This window comes from Schistocerca cancellata, chromosome 8, assembly GCF_023864275.1.
Source record: "Schistocerca cancellata isolate TAMUIC-IGC-003103 chromosome 8, iqSchCanc2.1, whole genome shotgun sequence".
Classification (NCBI taxonomy): Eukaryota; Metazoa; Arthropoda; class Insecta; order Orthoptera; family Acrididae; genus Schistocerca; species Schistocerca cancellata.
In genome coordinates this window covers 182,779,582-182,792,754 of record NC_064633.1, presented here as the reverse complement: position 1 = coordinate 182,792,754, position 13,173 = coordinate 182,779,582, and the positions used below count along the sequence as shown (strand labels likewise).

The window sequence follows — 13,173 nt, the reverse complement described above, 5'->3', positions numbered from 1 at the left end:
TGGCACTCCCTTTGATACTACATGTTTTGCCAGTTACAGATCAGGCAAATACCGGGATGGTTCCTTTGAAAGGGCATGGCCGACTTCCTTCTTCATCTTTCCCTGATCCAAGGGGACTGATGACCTCACTGTTTGGTCCCCTCCCCCAAATAAACCAGCCAAACAGTTACAGAACTAGTACAGGTGGCGGTATGAGGGAAAGTCAAGAGTAGGGTAGGAAAATGGTTGCAAAAGACGCTACGGGTCTGATCAGGATATTGTGGAGATAAGGTGGGAAGGGTGGGGGTAGGGGTGGCACAACAAAAAGCTATTCTAGATGGGGTGGGCAAATTTCAGAGAGACTGGATCTCATTTCTAGGCACAATATTAGGAGGGCATAGCCTTCTTGAAGTAGCTGGTTAACACATTCAAGACCAGGACCGGATGTGATGGCCCAGGAAATCTGCTTCTGAACTAGACTGGTTGGGTAATTGTGTCCAATGATGCCTGAGGTAAGAATGATGGTGTACTGTCATAAAGAGTCTGCATCACTGCCTCGAATGCCAAGGCTGTTAGAGAGGGATCATTTGACATGGGAAGGATGGCAACTGTCAAAATGTAAGAACTGTTATTTGTTAGTGTGATTAATATGAACAGAGGTGGAGAGCTAACCCTTGGTTAGAATGAGGTCAACATCAAAGGATGTGGCACGGTGTTTAGAATAGCCCCATGTGAAATTTAATTGCAAGAATGTATTTGGAGATTCCAAAAATATTAATAGCTCTGTCTCACTATGAGATTATATGGATAATGTGTCATCAAAGTATCTAAGCCATACCAAAATTTAAAGGCTTATAGATCCCAAGAAAACCTCGTCCAACCAACCCATGAAAAGGTTGGCAGAGGAAGAAACCCTTCTCGTTTCCATGGCTGTGCCGCTAGTCTGTCTGTACATCTACCCTTCAAAGGTAAAGTAGATTGTCAGATGATACCACGCAACGAAATGTGTGAAGCAGGTAACAGCAGGATTTTGCAGATTGGCAGCTTGAGGGGCAGACATACAAGCACATCAGGAGCACAGGCATGGCCAAGGGAACCAGGATGGCTACTTCTTAAGCCATTGTTTTCATGGAATGCTCAGAGGATGCTTTCCTGCTGCTCCGAAAAAAGAACTTAAGAGTATACCTCTTATCACTCAGTACTCTCTTGATCGTGAATGTATTAATCAGTTACTTCATCAAGGCTATGAATTCTTAAAATCATGTCCTGAAATGAGATCCAGTCTGTCTGAAATTTTGCCCACCACATTTAGAAGAGCTTTTAATTGCCCCCCCCCCCCAAAAAAAAAAAAGAAAAAAAAAACATGTGTCCTGAGTAGGCCCTTAGTATCTTTTGCACTCATTTTTTACCCTACCATCCCCACTAACTACACCAGCTCTGTAACTGGCAAAACATATACTATCACAAATCAACATGTCATGTAACAGTGTTCCACCTTCTAAAATGGTATGACTAACATCAAGTTATCAGGCAGGATGAATGGGGATAGACAGAGGGTGTACACTGGCAACACACAATATCCTATTGCAGAGCATGCTATGCAACATGGCAGTTGTGACCTTAGTGCCTGTTTCACTGCATGTGCCATCTGGATTCTTCCGCCAGGCACCACTTTCTCAGAACTCAGCAGGTGGGAACTGGTGTTATAACATGTCCTTGGTTCCTGCCTCCCATCAGATCTTAATTTATTTTAATTTGTTCAGTGTCAGCATTTCTTTTCAGTAACTATTTCTTTCTACATTCCAGTTAAGTTTTCTATATATCTCATTTTCTGACCAATCTATGTTTCCTCTCTCCCCTCCCTCCTCCCCCTCATGACCTGTCAATCATGTATAATATATTTGGCTTTCTGTTCTTATTAACTCTTGTATGGTGTTTTGTCAGTAATCTCTGCCTTGCTTATTACCCTATCTTCCACCTCCAAGCTCTCAGGTTTTTGAAATCTCGTCTGATGCAGCCCTCAACAATGTCTTTCCTTCTCATCCCCTGACCTGTGGTTCTATACAACTTTTCCGTAACACTACCCCTTTTCCTAAGCGTCCCCAGTTCTTTTCCTTCATCCATCTTTCTCCTCCTTCAACTCTTTAGCCAGAAGGAGCCTTTGCTTCCAAAAGCTTGCACATTTCCTTAACTTTTATAATCAATTTTTCCTGCTGCCGCATGGTAAGAACAGGTGTCTATCCAATTATATTATATTTTGGTGAAAATTAATTTATTCTCCACAAAAAAATAATGATCTGGTAACAGTATAGCCCATTTCAACCCCAGATACACCTAAGATTTGTCCCTCATTGGTTGTCTGATTGTGAGACAGTATCGAGCTGGGTGTGTCTCATGATCTGGGAATGTCCAACAGAATGGGTCAGCTAGATGTTGTTCAGACTTACGCGTAATGTTGTTGTGACTTCACTGTACTAGCCCTGTTCTGAGGGAGTAATCTGTTTCCAGTATAAACCAGTCTCCAATACACATGTCAGTGGTGGTGTAGAGATAGTTTACAGAACAGATCAAGAATTCTCACCTTGGAATGCCTCATCCTGCTCATAAGGCCGGTATTACACTATCAAATTTCTTTGTCAAAGATTTGATCAAAGATGTGATCAAATATTCTGTCAAATATATTTGACAAAGATCTTTGACGTAGCACTAGAAGGGGTATTACACTGTCATCAAATTTTTCGTCAAAGTTCAAGATGGCTGACAACAACTTGTTATTAACCACAGCAGTTGTACGTACCCCAATTGCATTGTGCGCACATGCGGAAAAGAAGTGGGGGAAAAAATGGAACCATACATACGAGGTTGACAGTCTTAAAAGTCCTGAGATTACAACTTGATAATAAATTCAGTTGGGAGGAGCACATCCCAGAACTGCAGAAACGCCTTAACAAATCTGTTTGCAATTCGAGTGTTAGCAGACATAGGCAACATAAAAATGAAAAAGATTGTATACTTTCATTCCATGTCATATGGTATAATATTTTGGGGTAAATCTTCAAGTCAAACAAAAGTTTTCAAGAGTCCAAAAGCGTGTAATATGTATTATTTGTGGAGTAAATTCACGGACGTCCTGTAGAAACCTCTCCAAAGAACTGGGTATACTAACTACTGCCTCTCAATATATTTACTCCTTAATGAAATTAGTCATACATAATATATCTCTTTTTCCAACAAACAACTCAGTTCATACATACAATACCAGGAACAAAAATGATCTACACAAGGACTTAAAAGCACTTACTTTAGTTCAAAAAGAGGTCCACTACTCATGAACACTCATCTTCAATAATTTGCCAGCAAACATAAAAAATTTAGTTACAAATAAAGATCAGTTTAAAAGGAGCCTGAAAGACTTACTAGTGGCCAACTCCTACTCCACTGACGAAATTTTTAATAGAAACAAATTATGTATTGTATTTATTCATATTATTAGTACTGTTATTTCAGCTTTAAAAAATTGACATGTTCCACATCCACAAGGTTCTCCTCAGCACGGATCTATGGAACGAAAAACTAATCTAATCTGGGTGAAGCCGTGAGTTTTACGACGACACAATAAAAGCATTCAACAAAACTTCTTACATGAGCTTACAGTGGAAGACGTCAAGTGGTACATCAATTACTTAAGAATGGATGAGCATACATTTCTGTATGTTCTCAGGGAAGTGTATCCTATCACAAAGCACAATATTCACTTAAGAACTGCTACATCTTCAGAAGACAGGCTCACTGTAACACTCCGATTCCTTGCTACAGGAGAGCGTTATGTTATGTTAGGTTAGGTTAGGTTAGGTCAGGTCAGGTCTCGTCTCCAATCTTATTATTTTATTTTTGTATTCAGGGTGCCTCACGTTGTAAAGCGCCTCATCAGCTTCATACATATCTATTAATTTTGTAGTTGTTGGCACACACCAATTGTATTTACCGGCAATGTTTATAAAAACACTACAGACAACAGAACGCTGCAGCGATGCTAGCGCTCCATGTGGTAACATGTCACATTGCAGTGAACAGAAGACAAGCGATTTCTTTGATCAAATCTACAGCGAGGCCCTAGATTTGATCAAATATTGGACGACATTTGACTAAGTTCCTATTACACCATCAAATATCTTTGACAAAGATTTTGGACAAAGATATTTGACAAAGAAATTTGATACTGTAATACCGGCCTAATCTAAACACTTACAATCTTGGAGTGAAATTTGTTTCAGGATTCTCCCAAACAAGTCAGTTTTCATGTAGTCATTATTTTTCACTATCTTCTCTCTGCGTCATTTACATAATCTTCAATGACTAGGACAAAAGTCTTTGACAAACCATCTAGACATTACTAGCAAAATCCCCTGCTTCCAACAAAATGAATTATGCAACAAGTAATTAGAGAATAACAGAAGGCTACTCGGTACTTAAAATATGTTGCCAAGTAATCCAACTGCATTGTAAATGACTATCTTTGATAGAAATGATACTGCAAAAAACAATATAGCTGTGGTAACCAATAAATGGAGTTATTATGTGGACTATAGTGTGGCAGTCAGCTGTGACCATAAACAAATGAGAACTTAGACTGCCCGAGAGGAGAGGAGCGGTGAGGGGGAACAAGCCCTGCCTCCTTCACGCAAAGCTGCTATCCTATGTCCGCATTCTGTGCTTTCATGAAAGCAGAACTGACAAATGGTCATAGGAATCGCTGATTCCCTTTGTCGTGGTGAGAGTTGTATTCAAATTTCTTTATGCGCCAATATTAGTCTCTTACGCATTTCAAAATAAGAAAAACAAGCAATCCACAAGACAAACCAAACTTGAGTACACAATGCATCTGGCAGTGGCTACAGTGTAAATGTTTGTTGTGGTTGGTAGTGGTAGTTCAGGTTTGAACTGTACTGGTATCTTAAGCACCCATAGTTCAAAACAGTCCCCACCTAAAACTGCGCTACTATTAAAGTCAAAAGCCTTAATTAAAATAACAAGTTCCACTCTTCCATTCCCCAGAGAAAAGATCAGCCATATGACTGAGTGTTTACAAGGTACGTATGTTAAGATACACAAGAAGAATATGTATTATTAATTCTTCACTTATACTGAAAAGCTATTTGTCAACCACTGGATGATGTTGATAAAGGAATGAAGATCAATGGCACATGATAAAACAACATACGTTACACATAAGTGTCGCTGTGACACTCTCAGATAACATAGAAACTAAGTCTGTTCTAAACAGAATTAGCATCAGTAACCAAGGATTTGGATATCTTACCAATTACGTCCCCATTGACATTGGTTTTATAGGTATTAGGCCATCACCTAAGACATGTTCAACACCTAATGCTTCATACCCTACTATCCTTAGAGGCCATAAGATGTAATTACACTGCCTGACAAAAAAATTTGAAGCACCCATAAGACAAGGCCAGATGTCACAATAACTTCATACACACAAGCATACCCAGCAGGTATGTAAATGATTAGAGTTACAATTCTCTGTGACAGGTAAAATGGCCATGAGAGTACACTAGTGGCATGAGCAACATCAGACATTGAGCGATCACTATTAAGGACACATACATATTGCCTACTAGTGTGACACAGCGCTATCAGCACCTGACAGTTTGAAAGGGGCTACATTGTGCATCTCCATTTGACCAGCTGATCAAATTGTGCAGTATCTAGATTTTTCGGGGTTCACATATGATAGTGTTCCAATGTTGGACCACATGGGAATGAGGGTAAATGTACTCAATGCGAAGGTTCTGGTCGAACACATCTGACAACCACAAGGGAGGATCATTGTATTGTGCACTAAGCACATCCAATCCTTTCACTCTGTAGGTGTCATCTGAGAACAACTAATGGACACCTTCTGTGTCAAATGTCATTGTAACATAAAACTGTGCTTATGGTCAGAAACACTTAACAGCTAAGCACTCTCCATTGTCTGCATTGCGTCTGTAAGCACAGTGTGTTAATGGCGGCCCTACATCACGGGCCATGGGTGTACGTAACAGTACGCTCATGTTTCTGTATCTTGTGAGTAAGCCAACCATGGCTAAAAGTTTTGTTTGCTTCTTTTACCAAGTTTAAGGATACAGGTTTTTTATTTGTCAGGTGCTTCTCAGGTCATGTGAATCAACACAACTACTCACATTGTTGTAATTTATCATAATGCTGCTGCTCACAAGTATGCATGTCCTTTCTTTTCTAGATCAATCTGGTGATGATCATAATGATCAAAACAGTTAATTAAGCTACAAGGTGTATAACTTTGATTCTGCTGTTTTTCCCCCCCAACATTTTAGACTTTAATGAAACAAATTGGTTGCACATGTACCATTCAATGTATTTTCCATCGCTGGCCACCACTTTCTCCCATCTTTCCAGCAGTGTACGAATCCCATGTTGAAAAAATTGTTCATCTTTTGAAGCAATCCACAAATCGATCCAATTTGTGACTTCTTCATGAGATCAGAAGTGTTGGTCAGCCAGGCCACGCGCCATTGATCTAAACAGGTGATAGTCAGAGGGAGCAATGTCTGGAGAATACGTCGGTTGGGGTAGGACATCCCATTTTAACGTTTCCAAGTACCTTTTGACCTCTTTTGCAATGTGGCACCGAGTGTTGTCGTGCTTCAAAATCACTTTATCATGCCTTTCGCTGTACTGCGGCCGTTTGTCTTCTAATACTCTGCTCAAACGCATTAATTGCATTCGATAATGAGCACCTGTGATTGTTTCACTTAGCTTTAACACGTCATAGTACACAACGCCGAGCTGGTCCCACCAAATACAGAGCATGATCTTGGAGCTGTGAATATTCGGTTTGGCCATCGATATGGAAGCATGGCCAGGATATCCCCATGATTTTTTGCATTTAGGGTTATTGTAATGAAACCATTTTTCGTCCCCAATCACAATGTAATGCAGAAATCCTTTCTGTTTTTGCCTCTGAAGCAACGGTTCACAAACACACAAATTCTGTTCAACGTCTCTTGGTTTCAGCTCACACAGGAACCAAGTTCCTTCTTTCTGAATCATGCCCATTGCCTTGAGAAATTTTTAAATGGCTTGCTGTGTCACTCCCACTAATATTGCCAATTCTTCTTGAGTTTGATGCAAGTCTTCACTCGGCAATGTCTCCAATTCTGCATCTTTGAAAACATTCTCTCTTCCACCACTATGCCAATCTACGACATTAAAATCACTGTTCTTGAAGTGTTGAAACCACTCACGACACATTCTTTCACTAATAGCGTTCTTACCATATGTACTTGAGAGCATTAGATGAGACTCAGCCACTGTTTTCTTCATACTGAAACAAAACAGCAACACCTCCCACAAATGACGAGAATTAGGCTCGTAAACTGACATTTTCAATCAAGAAGAACTTTATGATTCAGACACAAATCGACAAATGTTTGAATGAGGTCTAACTGCCTGACGTCTGCGATCTGTTTCTTTCGGCCGATACTTACCATTATCGCCACCTTTCGACAAACGGCAGAAGCAAAGTTGTACACCTTGTAAATAAAGAAATTTGTGATCAAAGACTGTCTTCGTTTCTACAAATTCTGTGTCACCTCACATCACTGCTCAAACGTTAGCCACAGCCAGACTAGGTAATTACCATCCCATGCACGGGCTACAGTACTGGTACCACAACACAAATGGTTGTGTTCAACAATGAATCACAGTTCTGCACTATCTGGATGACCACAGTCAGTGAATATGCTTGCAACCTGCAGAGATATTCCATTCTTTCAATATTTTGGAGAGGCACAATGGTGTTGCTCCTGACACCCAGTGTAGAGAGCTATCTGGTATGGCTTCGGTCACAGCTGGTAGTGTTTCGGCAGCAGCAATTATCAATTACAGCTGGTAGTAATTGAGGAAACTCTGGTGGTACAATAGTATATCACTAACAGCCTGTGACCTCAAGTGTTACCTCTAATGTGATAGTTTTGTCATGCCATTTTTCAACAGAACAATGCTCGTCCACACATGGTACATATCTCTACAAACTCACTGCGTGATGTTGAGGCCAGCAAGACCCCTGACCTGTCCGTAATAGAACAAATGTGGTACAACATCGGATGTCCACTCTGTCTCAGTGCCAATATCCAGAATATCAAGGACCAGCTATAACAGTTGAGGGTCAGGTTGCCACAGGAACATGACTCTCTTCTCAATTGAATTAGTACATCCATTCAGACCAGACTGGGTGCCATATCATACTGATAAGTGGACTCATACTGTCAAATTTCTTGTAAATTTGCTCGACTTTTTAATCACTGAAATAACATCATATACCCCCTCCGTTTCCTCCTCCCTTTCTGGTTTTTTTCACTTTTCTTTATCAGGCAGTGTAGTTAATCCTCAACAGACTTGTTTAGCTACCGGGAACTGCCAAACTTTCCACTTTTTATTGCTTACTATCAAAAGGTTGAGTAGTGATGTCATCCGACTGCTGCCAAAGATTGCAGATTTGCGCTGTAGTGTGTCACAGAATTTGAACGCAAGAAGAGTTTGCACTGTTTGCTTTATTTAGCATTAAGGCCTACTACTTGTTTAATTTTTATCCTCTTTTTTTCTGTTAACCAATGACCTCTAGCATAGTAATGTTTGGACCATGGCAAACTTTAGGGTTAATTAAAGTAACCAGTGTCAACTTTTCTGTTGCACAATCTCCATAATACACATCATCATGACCCTCTAATCATGGGCAGCAGTCAGATTATGTCATAACTTGTCCACTGTATGATCACCAGTACACTACATGATGTTTTTTTCAGCTAAACAAGTTTACATTTGAAAATTAAATAACTACATATGTATAGCCTCTGAGGATATCTCCTACAATAGAGGACAAAACAGTACAGACAGAAAACACACCTTAGACCATGGTCTGATAAACATAAAACCAATGTCACCGAAGATATAAATAATGGTCATGATAGACTGAATTATACAATTAATGTATTTTTTTTTAAATTGTGGTTGTTAGCAAGAACGGGAAACACGGCATGATTATCAAGTTTTATGGGAAAATACTTGCAAACCACCAAAATCAGAAACCTAAGATGCTGGGTAACACAAAAATGGGATTATGATGAAGATATAAACACTAAAATTAGCACTGCATGGGTAGCATTTCAGAAACTCTTAATATGTGACATATAACATTGTGATTTTCAATTTGCACACACTGAAGAACTGTTAAGTGCTATGTGTTATCTGTACTGACACAAAGAGTAGAATCTTAATAGAATTAAAACCTCATTTGTGTATGAAGTTCGTTCAAATGAAACCGGGTCACTGTGTCTACCTTTGCCTTACACGTAAGGTGGCACCATGTAACTGTGTGTGACCCCCATCTATTGGCAGAGAGACTGACATGTGCGCATCGTTTGTTGTTGCATAGGGCCAGTGTGGTTTCACACCGAAGAGAAGGTGGTCACACAAGTTATTGTACACTACTGCACAGGCAGGCGAGTAAGCAGGATCAACAACGAGTGATTCGATTTTTGGTGGTGGAGGGAGTTGGAGGCCGTGAAATGTATCGACGGATGAAGGTTGTGTATGGTGAGTACAATCTGCGTTGTTCAAGTGCTGTGGAATGGCACAAATGATTCCTTTGGGGGCACAAGTCACTGAAAGATGATGCTCCTCCTGGATAGGCTCATCGTGCCATCACACCGGAAATGGTTGCAAAAGTGAATGCTTTAGTCTTGGAAAATCACAGAATCACCATGGATGAGATCCATCAGTTACTGGGTATTAGCGTGGGCACCACCCACACAATATACATCAACACTTGAATTTTTGAAAAATCTGTGCGCAGACTGCCGAACAGCGCAACACTTGAATGGTGCTGTCTTTGAGTCATCTGAAACGTTATCATAGGTAGGAATATGGCTTTCTGTCGTGTGCTGTCACAGGTGACAAAACATGGTGTCACCATTTTGAACCGGAAAGCAAGTGTCAGAGCAAGAAGTGGAAACATGCAACTACACCACCTCCAAAGAAACCAAAGGCTGTGCACACCTGTTCTGGTAAGGTCATGATGTCCTTCTGTTTTGACCACAAGGGCCCACTGCTTGTCAAGTTCATGAAACGGGGAACCACTATCAATGCCCAGCTTTATCAAGCCACTTTGCAGAACCATAGAGGAGCCATCAAGTCGAAACGCTGAGGCGTGTTGTCCAACGGCGTTATCTTCCTGCATGATAATGTCTGCCCATAAACGGCCAACGCCGTCAAGATGACATTGCCGCAGTTTTCGTGGGAAATGGTGTAACATCCATCGTACAGTCCCAACCTTTCACTGTGTGACTTTCACGTGTTTGAACCTCTAAAACAAGCTATTTGCACACATCAATTACAATGGGCGATGAAGTGTGTGACTGGGTCCAGGCCTGGATCCGACAACAGCCTACTAGCTTCTTCAAGGATGGAATCGACCAGCTAGTGACACAATGGGATAAATGTGCCATCAATTTTGGTGACTATTTTTGAGTATGTGTACTGTGTACAACTACATTTTTGAGTTAAAAAATCATTACCGTTATTTTACACTAGTGACTAGGTTTCATTTGAATGCCCCTTATATAAACTACAGGCAACTGACATGTGGCAGTATTGGTTCATCCTAAGTAAGTAGATCATGTGACCAGTGGCAAGCTACTTCACTATGCCGGCAAAAACTTGCAGTCACAACCACAAATACAGAACAGTGTCATATTTTGGGCACAGATTTTGAAGCAAAAACTAAAGCTCCATTCACGTATACACTGAAAGTAAGAAGGACTTGATTGGAGAAGAGTTTCATAGTTGCACTGACTCAACATCTCAGATATTGCCACATTGTTTAAAAAAGCTGAGAATAAATACGAAGACTCTACAATGATCATCAGTGCTCTACAAAAAGACAGCAGAGGAGAAGGCAGAGAAGGAGAAGTAGAAGAAGAAGAAGAAGAAGAAGAAGAAGAAGAATAAGAATAAGAACTCGGGAATCAGAAATCGCAGCACTGTGACCATGTATCGATATAAAGGGTTTATGGAAGACCTCTTTAAGTTTAGTTTAGCCACAGTGTTCTTTCTAAAAAGTTGTTGGGTAAAAATTCATTTATTTTACTTCACATAAGTTTGACTGGGTTCAGAATATGTAAATGAGGTGGTTTTGGAACACTGAATCAACCCTGAACATTACTTGTCACATGGGTGAGTAAATAATACTGCTGGAATAACCAGTTGTTATGAGTGTATGTGAACTGCATGGAAAAGACATACTTGGTCTCCTTGTACATTATGTGCAGGCTATTAACTGACCAAAATAGATTATTTGAGCTGAGCAAAGTATCACATGTGTATCTCTAGACAATGATAGCTACAAGGTTGGACATATTAAAATGAACCTCCTGGGGAAAGTACTTCATTTGCTTCCTGATATCTCATCCACACTATTACATCTGTGAAAGAGTTCTGACCACCAATCTACTCATTGTGATGACGTGTTGGTATAAACTGCCAGTGCCCACTTAGCTCGTGTATCTGTGACAACCATCAAAAATCTACTTGGGGTATGTAGTGTTATTGTGTCTAAGTCTTATGACAGCATATGGAATATCTGGAAAAACTACTGGCTAAATAAAACAGTTGAAAAATTTACTAAAAATACAGACATAAACACCGTAAATACAAGGCAGTTTTCCAAGATAATGCTTTTTGCACTGCTGCTGAAGACAACTAACTACCCATTAAGGACTGTTTTAAAGCTATTTAGGTGGATACATGCTGCTTACCATTATTCAAATCCAGATCCATATCTTCTCTAAAGTCATTCAGTTTGTCAACAGCATTCACTGCAGATGTCCTTAGCTCAGTGGCATCAAGACAGATGTGTACATTTTCACGCACTAAGGACAGTAGACTATCTTTTCCTATGCTTTTAACAAAGCCAACATCTGCTCCTTCAGTCCTGCAAAGAACAAGGTAAAAGTAATAAAAGATGATGAACGAAAGATGTCATATGATCAACAGCAGCAAGAATCACTTTGAAACACTGACAAATTGAGGATCTTCATTAGTGCTAATGAATAACACGATTGTCGAAAGTGTGAAATGGATACAAGTTGTGAGAAGAGGCAGGTTGTCATCGAAGCAGTGTAGAATTGATGAGACATAAAAACAATATTAGTTAATAAACACAAAAGATTACACATGTCAGGAATAAAATGTACTTAACGAGATGACTAAGGGCATCAAGCAAGTAGAAGGTAAGGCTAAAAAAGTGAACCCAGTCTAATTAAAAGAAGCAAATTATTGGAAGAAGTTGTGAAAAGTGTGCAAAATAAAGGCACACACACACACACACACACACACACACACACACACACACACACACACACACACGCATGAGTGCAAGACTCTTAGTTTATGCCTAATTGCCTAGTTATTGCAACCTACATCCACCTGAATCTGATCACTGCAGTCACAGCACAGTCTCCTCCTACAATTTTTACCCCCCCCCCCCTCTCTCTCTCTCTCTCTCTCTCTCTCTCTCTCACACACACACACACACACACACACACACACACACACACACTCTCTCTCTCTCTTCCCTCCATTTCCAAATTAGCTAGTCCTTGATGTCTCACAGCAACCAATCCCTTCTTTTAGGCAAGTTGTGTCAAAACACACTTTTCTCCCCAATTCGAATCAGTATCTGTTCATCAGTTACACAATTTGCCAATTTAATTATCAGGATTCTTTTGCATTACCACATTCCAAAAGCTTCAATTCTCTACTTCTCTGTACTGTTCACTGTCTACATTTCACTTCTGTTCGATGCTACACTGCAGGCAGATATTTTCAGAAAAGGCTTTCTAACACTTAAATTTGTATTATATGTTATGTTATAATATTTCTCTTTTTCAGAAACACTTTACTAGCAAGTAAAGTGTTTGAGAATCTGCATTTCATATTCTCTTTACTTTGGCCATACTAAATTACTTTACTGTCAAAATAGCAAAACTTGTCTACTCCTTTTAGGGTGTCACTTCCTAATCGATTTATCATCTGATTTTAATTTTACTATATTCAGTTACCCTTGTTTTACTTTTGTTAATATTCATCTCT

At 39.8% G+C, this 13,173-nt stretch overlaps 1 protein-coding gene across 1 annotated transcript in view; it reads right to left on the bottom strand.

Moving 5' to 3' along the window:
* Positions 1-13,173, bottom strand: part of LOC126095145 (exosome complex component RRP45-like) — a 63,447-nt gene that overhangs the window by 23,521 nt on the left and 26,753 nt on the right. Inside the window, exon 6 of the mRNA XM_049909865.1 lies at positions 11,838-12,013. Within this exon, the coding sequence (XP_049765822.1) occupies positions 11,838-12,013 (176 nt within the window). The remainder of the gene's footprint in view (positions 1-11,837; positions 12,014-13,173) is intronic.